The following is a 20,214-nucleotide window of genomic DNA, read 5'->3' as shown; positions in this document are numbered from 1 at the left end:
TCCTATAAACAAAATAAAAGTGAAGTATATAAGATGGTAGTTTATGGACATAATTATGAGTTAAACTTTCTCACTCCTTTGTTAGATAAAAGACAACTCACAATAATTGTACCACCACGATTTGACGATACAATTTACTTACAATGATAAAGTAGCTTATTATCACGAGAAAAATATTTATTATAAATAATTAACTAAAACTTTCAATAAACACTACTTGTTAAAAAATTATTCATATTAATAGTATAGTGTATATTTTTGTGAGTTGATCATGTTGTTGATATAGATTATCGATCGTGGTAAAAATAATTATTAATATCCTCGGTAATTTTTAATGTAAACAAAGTATAATACAAAGAAATAAAAATTATTTCTTTTATCTTTTTTATGAGACAATACTTCAAGTTTTTTGTTTATCCTAAATACATCCTTGTTTTCTTTTTCATTTTCATATAGTATAAACTTTAATATGATTTCGATTTATCTTGTACTTTACGTTCTTATAAAAAGACAGCTGTAAAATTTTATGTTAAATGTCAATCACGCGTTTTTTTTGTCTTTCGTTACAATTTATTTTTTCATGTTTTGAATAATAAAAATATGACTTTAGAAAAACAAACAAACAGAGATAAATATTGATTTAATATTTTATTATAAGTTTCTTTCTAGAAAAATTCAATTATAAATTTTATTACGTTTCAATGTTTGACAAGTTATTAATACAAATAAAAGAAATAAATGATTAACATTAACATGATGAAGTTGTTGTAATTTTTTCTTATTAACAGTTTAATTCCAATTTAACATAAGAAACTATTTGTAAAGGGGTAAATTTTAGAGTAATTAATATTAAGTTGAAATTAAAATATTTATACAGTTAAAAAATATTTGTTGGAACAATATCGCGAAGTTTAATTTTTTTTTAAATGTACTTATAAAAAGATTATTTTTAAAGAGATTAAATGCATTTTATCTGAATACAATTAATAATAACTTCTTATAAACTAACTTTAAGATTATCAAATTTAAAATTTAAAGATTCTGTCGAGATAGTTTGTACTCTTATACTTAATTCTTAGTAACTCCACCGACCAATCTTGTGTCTAAATTTATGAGGACAATCTCAAGTTTTATAGGAGAACTGCAAATGCAATATGTTCCTCGTATTGTTGTTGACTATTTCAGTTGCAGCCATGCTCAGAAAACTGATGATACTAACATGAGTTATGGAAAGAAAATATATATTAAGTGTTTTTTTTTTTTTTTGAAGTGAATAAACACAATAAAAACCATAGAAGAAGCTTTTGCTTCGGCATTCCGACATTGTTAACGTGAGATACAGGCGAAGAAATTCATGGTTTCTTAATACTTGGTTTCATCTTACGCGATAACCATGACTCAGAAGGTGACTTGGGCAGTGGTGGAAGCAACACGGCTCTGCGGCACAGACCAAAGGGCCATCCCTCGCAGTGACAAAACTCCTCAATCACTGAACGTCTCCAATGCTTGGACTGCTGGTGAAGGTCGTTGAAGCTTGAACATCGTGAAAGGTTTGTCTTAACAGAATAGAATACTGACCCACTGGGAGAACTCGAACAGCGTGAGAAACAACTTTTGACAGACAAAAACTCTTCTCTTTCGTCGTTTTCTTTATCACCACCCTCCACTTTTTTCTGCGGTGTCACTGCCTCTGTCACGAATAGTTCTTTCGTTGCAGGAGAGTATACCCAGGAAAAGCTGTGTCTCGACACGCTTGCCTTCTTCTTCTGTTTCTCCATTGTGCGGTTTATCACTGCTGAGATAAACACCTGCAAACGAAGGAAACAATAATGACAATGGTTGCAGGAGAATATCCTGAAATTTTTCCAGAATGCTGAAACAATTTATATCACGAAACCATGGCATTTTTTTTAAATAAAAGCCTTTAATCACAAATACTTTATTTCAACACCAATTCTAATAGAAATCAATGTTCAAAATTGATTCTGAACTCAAATAAACACTTACTTCTTGTTCTTCGTCAAAATCGCTCACTGGGTACTCATCCTCAAAACTTGAAGTTGAAAGCCGTGCACCCAAAGTTTGGCAACTGGAAAATACTTCCTTAAGAGTTGCAACAATGTATTTGCATATCTTGGGTTGGTTTGGTGGCTCTTCGTGGTAGAACACACCCATGTGAAAATTTATGCATCGTTGTGTTAGATAGGAGCACCGCAAAGACATATATAAGACACTATCAATTCTCTAGATTTAATGTTGGAATTGACCTGCTTCATTGATAGTGGCCCAGCAGCGTACTGGGAGCCCTAAAAAGTTCTCTGTTCTTTAAGGTAAAGACAAACATAAAATGGCCTAAAGACATTTTAACCAATGGCAACAGTATTCAATTTAGGATTGAAATGTTTATTTGACATGGGTAAGTGATTTGGTTGGGAATTTTGCATCAGGTAAAGAAGTCAGTATATGACATATGACGTCTTTTTGGGCGTACTATGCCTGTGGTACACATAAGAAATGTCTCCACCGGGTAACTTTCAACGATTTGTTTATTTATGAGCCTAGAGATAGTGCTTAATGAGTGTTACACTTTAAGTTAAAGTCATCGTTAATGGGACGTGCTACCGAATAAATACTGGTATTAGATAAATCCAATTGGATTGGTTACCCTCCAATTGAAGTTATATATCAGGAAAAAACCAGAAAGGGACAAGAACTCCGGTATGTTGTATGTGGATTTCAATTATATGGGCAATTTGGACTTACAGAAATATGATTATCTTTAAAGAAGTATATAGACTCACAAGATATCTTCGGTATGACAAATGCATAGATATATGATTATGGTTGAAATGTATACTATGTAAAGTAACAATGTCTTATTTAGACTGACATTTTTATCCCGTACACAGACTAGAAACATTATGAAAAGGTGGAGTCAGAAACAGGTTAATAGGATGTGCAGAACCTCATAAAATGTTTTGGTATGGAAGAATACAGATTTCGTTTGCAGATAAAAAATATAGACGAGAACGGAAGGCGGAAAGGGAGAAGGCAACAACACAATGGCACTTGAAGAAACAAGAAGAACATAAGTGCAGAGGAAGTTACCATGAAGACACGTAAATGTAATAGATAGGAGCAGTTCCCCCTTTCTAGTATCAAGAAAATACAAAGTACAATCACTCATTATACTGAACTACTAAGGGACTTTTGTAAAGGTGTTGAGATTGCTATAAAATATGCAGGGATACTCTTATTTTCCCTAACAAGCCAAATGTGACTGGTTTATCAATCTGCCCAGTAATATCATGTATCAAAAGTATAAGTAGGGATGTTTAGTTTTGAAGTAAATAGGCACTGTATACACTTTCTAGTAAAAACTCCAAGTGTTTTATTATATATACAATACATAATATTTTGCTGATAAAAAAAATGAGAGTATAATAGGGCAATTTGAAACTCAGTTGATGAACTTTAAAGCATGAATATGGGCCAAAGAAGGTTTTTTTCCACGAGTTCTTGCCGCAAGGAGTTAACTTTTTAACGAAAAAAAAAAAGATATTTACTTGAGTTATACTTTAAGTTTTAAATATAGTTTCACATTGACTAAATAACATAGAATAATAATACCATGACACACTTTTACATTCATTTGACACAAACTACAAGGATAAAATGGTCAAAAAAGTGTAAACTTTTGTATTGTTTCAAGAAAGAAAAGAATAAATCTTTAGTCAATAACAAAATAAAAATTTGATTTTTAAAATCAGAAAATTACTTTATCGGGTTATAGGATTAATTCTTTACTTCGTCCATAAGTTTCACTTGATTCTACCTTATTTATATAAATCACTTTCCGATAATTATGCTTAGAGTGCGTAATTGGTAGTTTCTTATCATTTAAGTACTTCTTTTCACTGTTACGTTTCACAAACATGAAACTAAAAAATTTGAGATAAGTAAAAAGTGTTTGACAAAACTTAAGATAATGACTAAGTCTAAGTCGTTATTATTCATCGTGAGAGATAATGACTATTCTATTACAAGCATATAAGCAATACCTTCTAAAATAGTAAATTCCATAATCAAAATAACATCAATCATAAACTAAACCGAAGTAAAAAACAATAATGAATGTTAGACTTCAAGACCATATTCGACTCCTATTCAAGTGAAAATATAAAGGATTTTAATAGAATATTAACATAAGACAAATATGAGACTTAATTACATTTATAATTTGTTTTATAAAAGTTGAATTTGTGTTCTGGATCTGCAAAATTTCATGTATAACACTACCTTAATCACGAAGTTAGAACCGTGGTTGCTGAACAGTTATGCCTGAGCAGCGTAAGTTGCAAACTAAACCCAAGAAGAAAATATTAGAGCTTTCAAAACAGATCACCTAGCTCAATCCATCACGGATTGATCATTTACTGAGTCAATCCAACCCGGCTCATTTATTAGTAAATCAGAAAAATTCCAACTCGACCCAACCCACCGGGTTGGTGGATAAACAGGTTGCCTCACTTAATTACAACTTTTTTTAAATAAAAAAAGTTACAAACTTTCTATAATTCAAATCTAAACAAATTTCACTCCCAACATGAGTGTTTAATTAATTTTGAAAATAAAAAACTTAAATAATTTTTTCAAGCAAAAAAAATAATAAATATTTTTTTATAAAATTAAAAGTAAATTTTAATAAAATAAAATTAGATAGGTGAATTGGTGTACCAACCCGGTCCACCACAGGTTCAACCCGCATGAGCTGGGTTGAAATCTGATCCGCATAAAAAAAATACAATTTTTTCAAACCCAACCCGGCTCATGCAAGTTAAACCAGTGGTGGACCGAATTGGTTTGCAGATTATGACCCATTTTGACAACTCTAGAAAATATAAATGAATATGCTAGACTTAAGGACCATATTCACCTCCGGGTGAACTTAAAGTATATAGATTTAAATTAAAGTAACATGACAAACTTTTACTGCCACCCAACCCTTTTTGACGGATATAGCCACGGTGGTATGCATGTAACAAAAACATGTAATCAGTTATTAATAACCTATTGTGCTTGATAGTACTTTAATCTTTAAGAGGAAAATAGAAAGGATTGAGCTGACAAAACAAAGTGGATAACATAACGACTACGACTACATGTGACATATATATACATTTTATTGTACACGTATAAATGTAAGTACGATGACGATGGATTGAAAGGAGGGGGGAAGCGGACAGAACAGTTTGATGAATCATCATCAACGTGGGAGGAACAAGAATGATAATATGAGTAGGATTCTAAGTCCCACAGATACAATGAATAATGTTATCAGATAGCATACAGAAAAACAACTTCCTCATCATTTATAAGTCACCTTTCCTAAGTGTTTTAGACCCGACCTTGGTGGAAAATCCTTGGCACTGAGGTGAGTCTGTCAAAAACTGCATTTTGACCAAAACCAAGTCCTAAATGACCATTGGGAAAATTCTTTGTTCCCCAGTTCATTTCCTACACAAAAAAACATGTTCAAGAACAGTGGTATATAATCCACGATCATGTTTGAGCTCGTGTGACGGTAGCTCTGGTTGATAAAGTTACATTTGGTGTTTGGTTATTGGACTCATGAACTAGTAATACCAGAGGCCCATGGAACGATCACTGGTGCAGAAGGGTGCGAATTTCGATACCATTCTGGATACTTATTCTTAAAATTTAGTCGAGGTTTCTCAGCCTGGATCAAAATTAGGAGTACATTAGCCAGGTGAGGAGGGGAAATAAACGATGAAAAGGAAAAATTTTAAACCAGACCTGAAAACTCGAGTATTTTCCTAAATCAGATAATAAAAGTATCAAAAGATAGAATGGGGTAGAACTTACATATTTCAGCCAACATTCCTGATGTTTGTGCTGGTAAATATCTGGAGAATGACACCCAAACTCAGATGGGCAATAAACCCAGATATTGCATTTCTTTTCACCTTCTTTGGCATGTTTAGCATGATCCAAGCAAGCTTGACAGCAATCAGCTGCGCTATCCTTGTGATGTGTAAGACCCCATCTTACTGCAGAACCATCATAATCTGTATGAAGTTCCGCATGGCACTCGGGTGAAAGGGGCCTGCCAGGAAGAACCTCCTCATCTGGAGAAAACGTATACTTGGTAAGTCCAAAGAAATAAATATAAATGTACACCACCAGATTCTATCATGGAATGTATGCGTCGTTAATTGATTCCGAAAAACCACTCAAGTGATGAATTTTCTACAAACAATATTGAAGGCAATGCATATAAAGGAAATAGAAAAAAAAAATGGATATTATAACTGAAGAAACTGATATTACCAAACTCCTCTGCACCCTCAGGTTTGTCATCATGTTCTTCATTGGCAACTTGAGCAGGTACCCAAAGGCCAATTTCTTCACAAAGCAGAGCCCAATCAGACTCCAAGGCTCTTGCTAGTATACCTAGGAAGTTGAAATAAGATTATGCACAAGGTGTCAAAGATTTGTAAGGTATTCATTAACAGTTTGCAAAGAACATTATCTTAAAAGTACCACACAAAAAACTCCTCAGTTACAGACATAATAGAAAATCAATGTTCATACCAGCTTCTTCATGGGGGATGGATGAATTGGAAGTCCCCTTCACAAGAGCCGACTTGACCTCTTCCAGTTTTCCCTTGCGCCAATTTTCAACTACTTCTGTATTTATGAAAATGTAATATCAGCAAAATGAGGATATCAGTTGCGTAACAAATGAATTAGGAACAAGATTACTTCCAAATTTTTTAAACTATTCATTTAAATAACACCACCAAATTCAATGTCCAAAACAGAGTAGCTTATTGTTCAAGTAAAAAGTTGGGTGCCTTTAACCAAAGAATAAAAATAAATTGAACTCTCTGACTCAAAGTTAATGACTACCTTAAGCCAAAAGAGTTCCGTCCCTTGGCCATGAGATCTAATATTTTATTTCAGTTATAATAAATAATAACAAAATATAAACAAATATAAACCCCTTTATCTTTTGCTAAAACCTCTCCTAGACTATAATATCTATTAATTGAATCAAAACTTCTTTAGGCCCAATTCCTGGACCTATAGACTTTAGATCGGCCTTTAAGCTTTCTATCCATCTTTGAGTATTGAGTTAGGTCCCGGGACAATACACTTATAATTCATTAAACAAGGGGAATAGACTCCTCGTTCTTAGAATGAACCTTTTTTCTTAGCTCCCCCAATCCCTTTGGACACATATTATGAAATGAATGATTATACATAAATCTTCACAACATAAATTTACATGCTATGTTTCTTCACAAATCTCTTTTGTCTTCACAAAGCCTTATTTTTACTTAAAAAGGCAATTAAATTGGAGAATGGGCCCAGGAGCCTAGATTGGAATTTTATAAAACAAACATTATACACCCAACGCAATGAAAACATCTTAAGTTGTTGATTTTCATCCCAAACATTGTATGTGCCTTTTCATTTTAAGACCATAACAGACAAAACAGTGATCTCTATCTCTCTATGATTCAGGATGACAAATGACATGTAAAATCCAATTAAGTAGATGTTGCAAACCAAATAGAAACAAATGTTATCATCCATCAAAATTATTTAGTGCCCAAAATATATAAAACAATTCAAACTATCTTCACTAATTTTGTTGTTTAATATAGTAATACATTATAAGAATTTCAGAGTTTCAACTTGAGTGACTGAAAAGTGAAAACTTAGTCAATATTAAAGCAACTACGTTATTATTCTGAGAGTGCATATTAATCAATACAAAGTGAGCACTTCATACATAGACAGAGAAAATGAGAGAAAGAGAGAAAGAAGAAAAACAAGAGAGGGATCACCTAAGATCCCTCTTATGCCCTTCTATAACTTTCTACAGGATAGATTTACCCTCAAATCTAAAAAATAAAAATAAAAACTATTATTGTATTGAAAGTTTCTAGAATATTGGACTTATTTACAAAATCTTAGATTTACTAAAAAATTATTTTATACCTGAGTAAAATGTGTCAAAATTAATAATACTATCAAAATATATAAAACAAGAAGCATTTAATTATATTCTTATTGCTGCTTACGTTTTAGAAAGATTGACACAAACACTGTATACATTTATTATTCAGTTGGATTACTAAAAACCATATTCAAGTTGAAGGGAGAAAACAACATAGAGATCTTCACCAATGAGCTAGAGCCAATAACACAAGAGAACTTGACACCACGTTCAACTCAAAACCTTGAGACTATAAGTTTGTGAATCTTATTTATTTGTTACTCAACTTGCCTATTTCTACACAATGTGAGACTTCAACTCATTTAAACTCCAACAATTTACCCCTCGAGTGTGATATCTAATTAAGTTGAGTTAGTCATCAAGACAAACGATTCACTTTAATACCACTTGTTGAGCAATTTGAAAGAGAACATGTGCTAACAAAACAAAATAACTAAACACCACCTTCAACCTAAAACCTTAATGTTATAAGTTTGCTAGTTTTTCTTACTTATATGTTACCCGATTTGAAAATTTCTACATATGAGATTTCAACCCATACTTCAATTATAAAATGATGAGTGTTAAGTCTCACATCAGTGTAGAGAGATCTCCCAGCTAAAACTAAATATAATTTTTTTTTCATGTTCCTTCCTTCTCGTATCTAAAGTTATAGTAGAATCTTCATTCTCATAGATTACCACAATTATAACTTGTCAGAGGACATTCTATTGCAAACGAGGGATTCACTTTTTATTGCAAAAGAGGGATGCATGAGATGGACTGATCTAGGTTAATAGGAGAAAAAACAAGAAATTAAATGCAATTCCTTATTTTTCATCCAACTGTTAGAATAAAAAGAAAGATACAGTTATAAGACCAGCAATTGATGCAATTTTGTCGTAATAACGAAGTGAGCACAGGAGACTAGCAATTGATTGCAAAAAAACTAAGAAGTTCAGTAAGAAGATCGAAAACGCAATTTCATAACTGAAAGGCCAAATGCCAGAGTTGTAGTAAGACACAGCCTCAAGGCAGCAAGAAATTAGAGTGCAAATCATATCCCATGTCAGCTTAGCAGGAACAGATGTTACCAATTCAATACGAAAATGCTTGATGTCCAACAGTGTTTATACGTATAGACGTGGAATAAATAGGATTCCTATCCACAAAATTTACAAGCATACACTCACCTCGTTCCTTGGCAATATCTGCGCCACTAGAATTCAACCCCCTTAGTCTCTGCAAGATCTCATCAATTATGTTCTGTTTCAAATGCTGCGACAACTCAACCGCCCTAGTTTCACTCGAAAGCTCCCCCTCTAGAGCCTTTACCTTTTTGCACAACGATTTCACAACGTTAACTTCAACTAGCCTCAAATGGAAGCAGATAAAGGGTTCACACTTCTTACCCACTTAATTAACTCCACGGGTTTAAATTCCCTGCGGATTTGCATTGACTCTTCCATTTTCCGAATCTGATCTGGATTATACAAAGCAACTGCAGAAAGACACAAAAATCAAAATCCATGCAGCAACCGTTTCCACTATTTCGAAAAGGAAGAAAATCGGTGCAAGTAACTTACCGTTGCGGGAAACGTTACCGGAGTAGATATAAAGAGAAGCATAAAGAGAGCGAAGAACGTAAAGAGCAACGGCAATATTGAAGAAGCAAACTAAGAGAGTGGTTTTCTTGTAAGAAAAGACCCACTTCCCTCTCGCCATGTTCCTCTTTCCCTCTCTTCTTCATCCCACCATTGCAAACTTCCTCCTTTTAATGGGAAAAAAGCCTGCTCCAACTACTTTAATCTGAGATCGAAGAATCGAAGAAAACCTCAATTGACAAGCTAGCGCCACCAATTAGCGATTTGCTTTAGCTGTTGGACGGAGACTTTGTTGAATTTAATTACAAAGATTTTAGGATTTTGTGTTCTGTCAGTTTCGGCTGCGATTTCTCTTATGCCTAAGGTGAAGTGTGTGGAGACATGGGAAGAACCCTGTTTGGTTGCAAATGTATACTTCGCTTTTTGTCTGAGGTGGTTGGATGAGTTGGGAATTAGACGGAACACCTAATCATTTCGGTGATTCCGCGATTATTGATGGTGGTTCTACTAAACTACGCACAACATTTTTTTACTAACTTGCGCCTTCTTTTCAAAATAATTTATTTTATCCTGTATAATACTTTGTTTTAAAGGAATATTGATTTTTTTTATCATGTATCTTTTTAAAAATTCAAGATAATCTAATTTTTTCACTTCCTTTATTTCTATTTTTGTTATGTATTCAAAAAATTTGAAAAAGGAAATTGAAAACAATTAATAAATATTTTTTTAAAAATAAAATACTTAAATGTTTTTATTAGTTTGAGTGAAAAATATTGTTATATAGGAAGAGAGAGTTTGTACTTAAGTTCTTGAAATGTAAAAAAATATTTCAAAAATAATTTAAAAGAATAAGATGAGTATTGAATGAGTAATCATATCTAATAGAATCATCAAATAATAAATAATATTAAACAAACAAACAAAAGAATAAATAATATCCATAAAAATCTCAACGAAAGATCAAGTACAAGTTTACAAATATTTGAAAGAAAATAAACTAAAAGAGAAAATTAATATTTCCTACAAGTTTGATCAATAAATACAAAGAAATTTAATCATCTGTTTTTCTTACCAATCATTGTCATTATCCATTGCATTAAATTTGTAAAACTGTGTCGAAATTTCACTTGCCGTTTCGTTTAAGCATTAACTTCTTTTAGCTTGGGTTGGCCTTTAGGTAGATGTCTCAAGCCCTTAGTTAAACTAGAGCCCAGAGTATGTTATCATTTTATAAATTTACTCAAAAATCATGACAGGAACTAAATGAAATATTTAATTTTAAAATTAATAAAACAATTCATTTAAACTTTTTTACAAATTTGTATAGCTTATTTAAGACAGTGTTTAAGTTTTTATTATCTTTCAGGCATGTTCACTCAATTTTGAAAAACTAAACCAGTTTGAATTCTTTTATAAAATTTTATTATTCTAATTACATTTTTTAAGATTAAAACTTTAATCTTATTCCGAAAAATATTTTACTTTTTTACAATTATATTTGTCTGGTTAAGATACAGTTTTCGTTTGAACTAGTTTTCGTTTGAACTAGTTATATGCACAAGTTAATATTACTTTGCATGTTTATTAAAAGAGAAATACATATAAAAAACTAATAAATATTTTTAAATTTATTATTAAGTTTTTAATATAATCAAGTTTAAAAATAATTTACAGGTTTTGAAAGTCATAATATTTATAAAAATATAAACAGTGAACTTTGTAGAGATATAAAAGATAAAACAGGTGTAGATTCTCCAAAAGTATAAAGATACATGTAGAGTTGATTCACTAAAAATATAAATTAATGTATGAATATATTGGTGTAGTGTAAATTGTTAGACTCGTCTAATAAATGCGTAGATAAACTTATTTCATATGTATTGTTAAAATCGTATAATTAGTATATGGACTATGGATAGGGATTGCAAAAAAATTCACGCCCGCGAATATCCGCAGATAAGATTCGCGACGGATAGTTGGTATCTGCGGATATTTACTACCTGCGGGTTGCAGATAACGAGTTTTTTAATACCTACTTATAAACGTGTCGGGTGCGGTATTATATTATCCGTACCGAAGGATATCTGCTACCCGCAAAAAATAAAAATAAAAATTTAATTTATATTTTATTAAGTTAAATTTAATTAAAATTAAGGTTAAACCCTTTAGTTGTCCCTAGTTTAAAAATTTGGCCACGTCAACGTCTCGGGTCATCAAAAACTTAACCCCATTAAGCCAATTTAATGGTAGGGGTACAATTGACTCAATTTTTCATTTTTTATGAGTAAATTGAGGATTCTCATAAAACGGGGATCGAATTGGGAAAAACCGACAAAAATAAGGACAAGTAAAGGAGTTTAACCTAAAATTAACATTAATTTATATTTTATAAGGTTAAATATAGTTAAAATTAAAATTTAATTTAATATATATTATATTTTATATATTTTTGTAATTTTATTTAAGTTTTATTATAATATTTTATAAAACATATTTTTAAATATTTGCGGGTATCCACGGATATTCGCGGGTTTTAAAATATCCGCGGGTATCCGTGCGGGTAGCGGGTCAGATAGCGGGTGAATTTTTTTTTGTTGGGTCGGGTTGCGGGTAGGCACTATTCGTACCCGACCCGACCCGTTATCATCCCTAACTATGGATGACAACAAATAAATATACTACCTACCTGACTCGTAACAAAATAATTTAACTTCTTATCATTTTGATACAAGTTTAAAAAATATCAACAAATATATTTAAAACTCGTGAATACTCATAGATATCCGTAAATATTTTAAAAATATATTTTATAAAATTTTAAAATAAAAATACAAAAAATATAAACTATAATATAAATAAAATAGAATGTAAATTAGAATTTAATGAAATAAATTTAACATAATACAATATAAATTAATTTTAATTTTAATTAAATTTAACTTAATAAAATATAAATTAAATTTTTATTTTAACTTTTTACCTATAATAGATATCTGCGGGTATGGGTAGTATGATACCACGTTCAACCTATTTATAAGAGGATTTTAAAATACCCGCTACTATCTGCAAGTACAAATACTTTTGTTAACCATAATATAGACACAATCGTCTTATGTATGTTGTTAAACTCATTTAATTAGTATATAAATCAACTTGTATAATGTATATTTCAAGACTCACATAATCGTATAATAGATAGAGTCGTCTAATATGTATTAATAGATTCATCTAATATGTGTATGAACAAACTCATCTACCTTATATTTTTAGTGTATGGACAAAAATCTATTTATTGTATGTTACAAAACTCGTCTGATCAACATATGAACATACTTGTCTAATGTATTATTTTTATACTCATTTAATAACTGTATGAAATTACTCATATAATATTTTTTCATTATATTTATCTAATCAATATATGGACAGACTCGTCTAATTTTGATTGTTATATTTTTTTGTTATGTTAATTTAATTAATGTATGAATAGCCTTTTATTAAGAAATTAAAAAATTAACTTTTGAAACACCTGTCAACAAAATAAAATAAATTTATTAGTATATTATTATTTTTATATTATAATAAATAATAAGTTATTTGACTTAACCCTTTTTTTTTTTACATAACTTTTAAATTTTAATATTGTGCTCAATCTTTTGAAATTCTATGGGATACGCTAAACAATAGAATCGATAAAATAAGAAAATCACATGCTTGATTATCAAAAGAAAATTCAAGTTGTAACTTTAATCATGCATCGATGACAAATATGTTATTGAGAATGTGAAAATTTATGCAAAACATGAAAAATGCTGTTAATTTAGTGATAAATAAAAAAGCTAAAACCTTTGTACCAATGGAATGGATGAGAAAGGCAATGATGGAGAGGATAAGGACAACCACCATCAAATTCTGCTTGTATTTATCTTCAAGCTTCCTCCTCTCGTACACCTAATGCTCTCAACAAATTCAAAGCAAAGTTATAAAAAAAAGTGTTCAAAATTATTTTATGGGTTGAGGCAAGACAGGACAAGGAAGGTGTAGAGTACGAGGAACACATATTTTAAAACATTTTTATATTGTCAATAAAATATATCAGTAACTATAAATCTATGTGAAGCTTATTCAAGGGATTTTATTATAATTTAAAGATATTCAATATATTTAAATAAATAATAAATGCGAAAGTTAATACATTTTGAAGTTAGGTTTTGAAATGAATTTAAAAACGAGAATAAATTTCATTAGATGAAGATTAGATTGCCGATTCATAAACATATATTTTAAACAACTTACGAAATAAAATACTTGTGATTGAATCTTGTTTTACCGATTCTATCATGCTGAATGGATTGAATCATTGATTCTAAACGCTGTTGTGAGGTGTAAGCGATAAGCAATCCCAGTTCTTCCAAAACGTGTTCACACAAATATATGTGTAATTAAAGTTACTTCTGCTAAGTATTTATAATTAAAAAGTAGTTTTTTAATTGAATTTAGATGAGATTGAAAGTTGTTTGTGTCTATAGAGATATTAAAATAGATTATTTTTTAAATTATAAGATTAATTTTAAACTTAGTCAGTAAAGACAAATTTAGATAATAATAATTGTATTGATAATATCTCTCGTGAAAGTTTCTGACTTTTTTTGGTGAATTCCAAATCCCATTTTCTATGCCACGAGTTGTGGACAACGCTACTGACCTAATATGAAAAGTGGGTGAAGCAATTACCAATAGAAAATGTTCTTCTTCTGTGTTGCGATCTTCGAAGGAGGAGCTTGAGCTCAAACACACAACACCATCTGTCTCTAATTGAGACAACCTTAACTTCGGTCTTTCCAAGTTCCAAGCACGGTTTTGTTTTTCCCGCGTCAGATTGTCGTAAACTAAGAGAAAGCTTCAATTGTGCCAGCCTGTCTTCTTCTCAAGTAAACCTTTTCTGTTTCTTCTTTGATCTTGTGCAAATTTTTGAATTATGTTTCTCCTTGTTAGTTAGTTCTCTGGAAAGTAAATGTTCTGAGCTCTGTTGTTTTGGCCATGGTAGGTTAAGAAGAAGAAGAAGAATGTGGGGGTTTGGTGGTAGATATTACTGGGGGAGAAAGGTGGCTTCTGAGAAAGCCGACGGGATAGTTGTGGTGTTTGCATGGATGTCAAGCGAGGAGAAGCACTTGATGAAATACGTGGACCTCTACTCCTCTGTGGGATGGAATTCACTCGTTTGTCATTCTCAATTTCTCAACATGTGAGTTCTAAATTTAATTCGCTATTGGGTGCTCCAGAATTATGTTGCTAATCATCCTTCTGGTCACAAACATTCATAGATGATCACAGAGTTGTGAGAAGACAGGATTTGATTCCAAAAGTATGTGGTGATAATTTTTCTATCCACATGTAAATGTTTTGTTACAGTTTCAACTGTTACTCCTCATTTTAGCCTCTAAAATGTACTTTAGAGAAGTCAAATCGAAGAAGGAAGGTTTTGCCACGATCAAACTCACCTATTTCTTGTTCAATTGTGTGAAGTAATGGATATGAATTCCACCCTTTAAAATATTTCCCCACTTAGTAAGAAAACCCCTCATGAATGACTAATAACCCTCTTCCACCATAGATCTTGTATTCCTGCTGCCTTGGTATAGATGGGATTAGGGACTAAAGACCAACGACAGCACGAGGATGCATAGTGCAAAGGGTATGGGTGAGGTGGCAATTACTCCAAAACTAAAGTATAAAGCAGGTATCGTACCACTAAAACCTTATTATACAATAGTGGGGGTGCTGAGTGGACATTTCAAGACGAATGGCTTCAAATTAGAAGAGGAATGAGATATTCCCAGATAAGCATGACTGGTGTGCACTATCAGTCCCTGCTTTTTGGTTGCTGATGGGACCATCACATGTAATGAGCTCGAGTGATGCCTTGTCTTTAGAGATCCCAAATAGACAAAACTACATGTTAAAATGTCACAATAATTTAGGCTTTGTATATGGATGTTGTCTTTTGTAGCTAACCTTGCCTGGGCTTGATCAATATGGTTATCCTGACCAAGTTGGGTGAAGTTTCACTCAATTTTGCAGATACAATTTTCCATGTACATTTTATAAATTAGAGCAGTTTGGATGGAAGGGTTTTTTTATTCCAATTGTTGAATGTTTGAGCGAGCTGATTGTCATGCTAAAACCTAAGCTTTTGTTTGACGTATCACATGGTCAAAGTTGTACCTGTTAATTTACATTTTAGTTGTTTTCTTTTTTATTGGGTGTGTGCAAACTTTATTTCAATTTTTTTACTTGTAATATTTAAAATGGTGGTTAATATTCAAACATTCAAATCTCTTCTCTGATGGGTTTACTAGGGGAGTGATAAACTAATGCTAAGTTTGCAAAAAATATTTTACTTAAAGTCTTCCGTTGTTATGTAAAATGTTCTACAGGTGCCTTGCGAATTTATTTACTTTCTGAGTGATGGGGCCATTGATACTTTGGTTCTTTGCACATCTCAGTCTTAATGTATACTAAAAGATTATTATTAAATTGCTATTATTTGCAGGTTCTTCCCTGAGAAAGCCACAATTCTTGCTGTTGATATTCTTAATGAACTTGTTGAGGTAAGTTTTACTGTAGTCCTCTATTTTTCTTGTCAGTCAGAACGACTTTAAGTAAGCTGAAAGCTTCCTTTTTAATTTATTATAAAGTGGTTTACATTTCCATGATCTTGATTAAGATTTGCAACAGAGTGAATACTGCATTTTAATCAATATATATACAGGTGCTGAAAATCAGGCAATGCCCCATTGTTTTTGCATCCTTTTCAGGCGGTTCAAAAGCTTGTATGCAGAAGATTCTTCAGGTATTCTTTTCTAGACTGGTTTTTATGTTTTGACCATCATGCTATACAACCATTTAGTTCTAACGTCTACTAACTCTGGTTTTCTGTCATCCAGATAATTAGTGGCAGCTCTGAAGCTCATAATATGGTACGTTTCCTTCCATTTGCAGTTCAGAGGATGGTTGAGTTACACAGATTGTATAATTGATAAACTCATCATTGTCCTACATTTGTTCAAAACATTTTAATTTGTGAAATGTGATTGAATCCAAACCCTGCATTCTGTGCTCTATGATGTAATTGATCATATATTCCCTTTTACCAAGTATTTTGGTCATGTTCTTGTTACTTGGACTTATGTATTGTGGACAGTAGTTTTTGTCATTATAATTCTCTATCTGTTCATCCACCCTCACATAAATGTATGCTCACTATTAGTTCTTTTATCTTTTTCTTTTTTCACTGCTTCTAAACTATTTTCATGGCACAGGATGACTACCAGCTAGTTAGAGAGTGTATATCTGGCTATATTTATGATTCCAGTCCAATTGATTTTACCAGTAATTTGGGTGTTCAATTTCTTCTACACCCAAATGTTTTAAAAGTCTCTCATCCACCAAGATTTGCTTCATGGTTTGCAAATGGCATAGCATCTGGTCTTGATTCTCTTTTCCTCAGTAGATTCGAGTCACAGCGTGCAGAATATTGGCAGACACTTTACTCCACCATTGTAAGTAGCTAAGAATCCGTAAACAAATTAACTCTTTTCTTTACTCAGGTCTATCGAGTTATCTGCTTATCAAATAGTTATTTTGCAGAATATGAAGGTCCCTTATCTCATTCTATGTTCAGAAAATGATGATCTTGCTCCTTTTCAAGTCATTTCAAATTTTTTCCAAAGACTAAAGGACCTTGGTGGGGATGTAAAAATGTTAAAATGGAGTGCCTCTCCTCATGTAGGTCAGTATTTTGACTAATTTTTTTCATACTGATACATGAATGAGTTGATAAGTTTATTCTCGACAAACACATACTGTGACTCAAGAAATAAACTCTAAATTATGTAATAAAAATAATTCAGCTTTTGGCCAAACTTGAGTACAGACATCAACAAACCGAGGGTTTCTCCTTAACAAAAGTTTCCTCATTCAAATCACTAGCATTAACAATATGACGCCTTAATTGCCCTATAGGCTGTGATGGCCTATATATCAATCTATGGCATCTGATGTGAACCGCATGTAGTTAACAATCTTGGCAGTTAAGTGTTGAAGTTAGGAGCAGTAATTTTTTATTCTAATATGTGATAGAAAATAAGTTATCCTAATTTAGATGTCCTGTATAAGAATTGAAAATTTCCTTGAATAACAATAATTCATAAATAATAACTGATGGTAGTAATCTATTAGGGTATATATGGTAGCGGGCATGTAGATTAGCAGGTGTTGTATTTTGCATTTTGTAGAGAGAGGATACTCTCTCTATTGGAGATTCTATCTCTAGGATGGAAAGTTTGTTGCTGTAATGTGATTTGTGTTATACATTATATTTTATTGGTTTATCAGTTTGTGCTTTATCATTTTAGTCCTACCTTCCATATTAGTGGTAACTAAAATCTGTTTAGACTATTGAGTTGATGATCTGATAGTGGTTAGAGTATCTGATAATGTAGAATAGCAACAATTGGCAGGAGTGTGAAATGAAGTCGTGCAACTGAATAAGAGGGTAGGATATATGGAAGAGAGGCTTCTCTCTGGGACGTTGAGGCTGTTTAGGAAGAGGGCAGTGGAAAATTGAGAATTCCAATCATAAGGATGGAACAATAGATTAAGGGTCTGATTTTGAATCTCCACAGTTTGGAAGAGTACCGTATGGCACGATCCATACTTTTAACCTTTCGCCCTGCCGTAATGGCATGCAATTGGCTAGAGATATTGAAACAGAAATGGCCAAAATTTATCATGAGACTGGCAGTTATAGTTGCAGTCTAAGAGTTGGCGGCAAGACATTATTGCATGGCCTTCAAAGTATGGAACAGGTTGCAGAGCCGAATAGAAGTGGGAGTGGAAGAAATGTCTTCAAGTCTGGTTTAGCGGCTTTAGATTTTTGCACAAAATAGTGACCTTGCTTCCTCTTCCATGGGTACAGGCCTTCTACATCAAGTAATTTGGTGTAAACATTTTTGCACACCTTCTGTTGCTCTGCATGCAGTTAGCTGATCCGTTATTTATTTTTAGTTTTTTCCTGTATTTTATTCATTTAAATGAAACGACTTATGTGTAGTCTTTGAAAAGTAGGTAAATTCATTAACCTTAAGATGAGTTCTGCAATTTACATTCCCGCACGAGTATGCAGGATAGGTTTCACCCGAAGTTCCAATTACTTGAGTCTGCAAACTAAAATTATGAATTTGTTTCCCATTTTAAAGCTGACAGATGCAATTATTTTTGCTAAATGTGTGTAAAGAAGGACAGAATTGATAATTATTCATGGTATTTGTGTGAAATTGAAATGATGACTGTAACCTACTCATTTTAGTGCAGTGCCAGTTGCTGGTTAATATTTAAAGTGGGTTTTTTAGAGTAGGGGTGAAAGTATTGAACTTGAATTGAATTTGTCACAGGTCACTTTCGGCATCATCCAATTGATTACAAGGCTGCTATCACTGAGATCCTTGGCAAGGCAGTGGCAACTTATTGTTGCAAAAGCAGTAGAAAAGTTGAAGATGAGAAACTGGGTATAGAAGGAGCAAGAGATGAGATCACAGATCCGTTTTCAGAGTCGCGGAAAGCAGCAATGACCTCGACTAGTTTCCAGGGCTTTGCTCTTGCTCCAAGTGATAGTTTGTCTTCTAGCTCAACGGAGTATGAAGTGGGCAAAGATATTGGCACCATAGCAGATGAACGCAAGGGAGGGTATATTCATCTTCCAAGCCGTCCGAGCATCAACGCACACGGGCTTCTTAGCCAAATATTGTTTGATGTTTGTGTGCCTAAGAATGTTGAGGATTGGGATATCAGGTCAAGTTCGAAGAATGCTTTGTCGGCAGGTACAGGGAAGCATGTTCCATTTAATCCTATAAAATGCATGCGGCGTTCAAGGTTGTAAGTTGTTGACTGACAAATCCTCAGGTGATGTTTTCTTCAAGGTTCAAAATTTTTAGGGAGATGTAATGGGCACAAAAGACGTAATCCTGTATTACCTGAAATAAGAACCAAAAGGACTGATAGTTACCACCTTAGCTGTTCATTAAGCACTGTGTGGACTTAAGTAATGTGATTGAGCAGCTTGTCTTTTTTAACGTAAGTTGTACAGCTACTTCAACGGAGATAAAAGTGGTTTGACAGAGAATATAGTGGGAACTGTAATTGTAACCTTAAATTCTGTTCATAAAGAAAGTAGTCCTAATCACTGCTTGAGTTCGTTAAGAATCAAGGTTGTTTGACGTGTTGAATAAATGGAATGCTACTCGATCTCTTTGTCTACCAGTAAGTTTTGTCATGCATTGCTGTGTATTAATGTCCATCATTTCTCCTTCCACAATTCTCATTCTATTTCTTCGGGTTTATTTTGTATATATAGGCAAATTTGAACAAAAAATTACTGATGTTAAACAAGTTACGGGGTTTCAGACGACTTCAAATGAAGAAGTCGTGTCTTCCTACACAACTTCATCCTGACACATGAGTCAGAGGTGAAATTGTGCACTCCTAAAACGATTTCAGACCTTGGTAATTGATTACCAG

At 32.5% G+C, this 20,214-nt stretch overlaps 3 protein-coding genes across 3 annotated transcripts; 1 reads left to right on the top strand and 2 right to left on the bottom strand.

Annotated features, from left to right (window-relative positions):
* Positions 1–1,166: 1,166 nt before the first annotated feature.
* Positions 1,167–2,616, bottom strand: LOC148204205 (uncharacterized). The gene is made up of 2 exons (XM_088108047.1): positions 2,008–2,616; positions 1,167–1,808 (listed from the first exon to the last, which is right to left on the bottom strand). Exons 1-2 carry the CDS (start codon positions 2,221–2,223, stop codon positions 1,353–1,355), a joined length of 672 nt encoding a protein of 223 aa, XP_087964173.1. The 5' UTR covers positions 2,224–2,616; the 3' UTR covers positions 1,167–1,352.
* Positions 2,617–5,124: 2,508 nt separating this feature from the next.
* On the bottom strand, positions 5,125–10,086 carry LOC124833769 (dimethylallyl, adenosine tRNA methylthiotransferase). The gene is made up of 7 exons (XM_047308312.2): positions 9,616–10,086; positions 9,442–9,530; positions 9,223–9,364; positions 6,616–6,711; positions 6,352–6,474; positions 5,887–6,149; positions 5,125–5,740 (listed from the first exon to the last, which is right to left on the bottom strand). The coding sequence occupies exons 1-7, from the start codon at positions 9,752–9,754 to the stop codon at positions 5,630–5,632; spliced, it is 963 nt and encodes a 320-aa protein (XP_047164268.1). The 5' UTR covers positions 9,755–10,086; the 3' UTR covers positions 5,125–5,629.
* A 4,218-nt stretch (positions 10,087–14,304) lies between these two features.
* On the top strand, positions 14,305–19,956 carry LOC124833777 (peptidase, S9A/B/C family, catalytic domain protein (Protein of unknown function DUF829, transmembrane 53)). The gene is made up of 8 exons (XM_047308324.2): positions 14,305–14,567; positions 14,684–14,881; positions 16,190–16,247; positions 16,409–16,489; positions 16,584–16,616; positions 16,959–17,198; positions 17,287–17,428; positions 19,092–19,956. Exons 2-8 carry the CDS (start codon positions 14,703–14,705, stop codon positions 19,574–19,576), a joined length of 1,218 nt encoding a protein of 405 aa, XP_047164280.2. The 5' UTR covers positions 14,305–14,567; positions 14,684–14,702; the 3' UTR covers positions 19,577–19,956.
* The last annotated feature ends 258 nt before the right edge of the window (positions 19,957–20,214 follow it).

Source organism: Vigna umbellata, chromosome 2 (assembly GCF_029865625.1).
Source record: "Vigna umbellata cultivar VRB3 chromosome 2, Vumbellata_1.0, whole genome shotgun sequence".
NCBI classification, from domain to species: domain Eukaryota; kingdom Viridiplantae; phylum Streptophyta; class Magnoliopsida; order Fabales; family Fabaceae; genus Vigna; species Vigna umbellata.
This window is presented reverse-complemented; position numbering and strand designations above follow the sequence as displayed.

Excerpts from the sequence above, each read along its gene's own strand:
- LOC148204205 (XM_088108047.1), bottom strand. The coding sequence starts at position 2,223 with ATGTCTTTGCGGTGCTCCTATCTAACACAACGATGCATAAATTTTCAC. Across the intron at positions 1,809-2,007 it reads ATTTTGACGAAGAACAAGAA|GTGTTTATCTCAGCAGTGAT; the intron begins GTAAGTGTTTAT and ends CTTCGTTTGCAG.
- LOC124833769 (XM_047308312.2), bottom strand. The coding sequence starts at position 9,754 with ATGGCGAGAGGGAAGTGGGTCTTTTCTTACAAGAAAACCACTCTCTTA. Across the intron at positions 9,531-9,615 it reads CGGTAACGTTTCCCGCAACG|TTGCTTTGTATAATCCAGAT; the intron begins GTAAGTTACTTG and ends GTCTTTCTGCAG. Across the intron at positions 6,150-6,351 it reads TGAGGGTGCAGAGGAGTTTG|ATGAGGAGGTTCTTCCTGGC; the intron begins GTAATATCAGTT and ends CGTTTTCTCCAG.
- LOC124833777 (XM_047308324.2), top strand. The coding sequence starts at position 14,703 with ATGTGGGGGTTTGGTGGTAGATATTACTGGGGGAGAAAGGTGGCTTCT. Across the intron at positions 16,490-16,583 it reads GTATGCAGAAGATTCTTCAG|ATAATTAGTGGCAGCTCTGA; the intron begins GTATTCTTTTCT and ends TCTGTCATCCAG. Across the intron at positions 16,617-16,958 it reads GCTCTGAAGCTCATAATATG|GATGACTACCAGCTAGTTAG; the intron begins GTACGTTTCCTT and ends TTCATGGCACAG.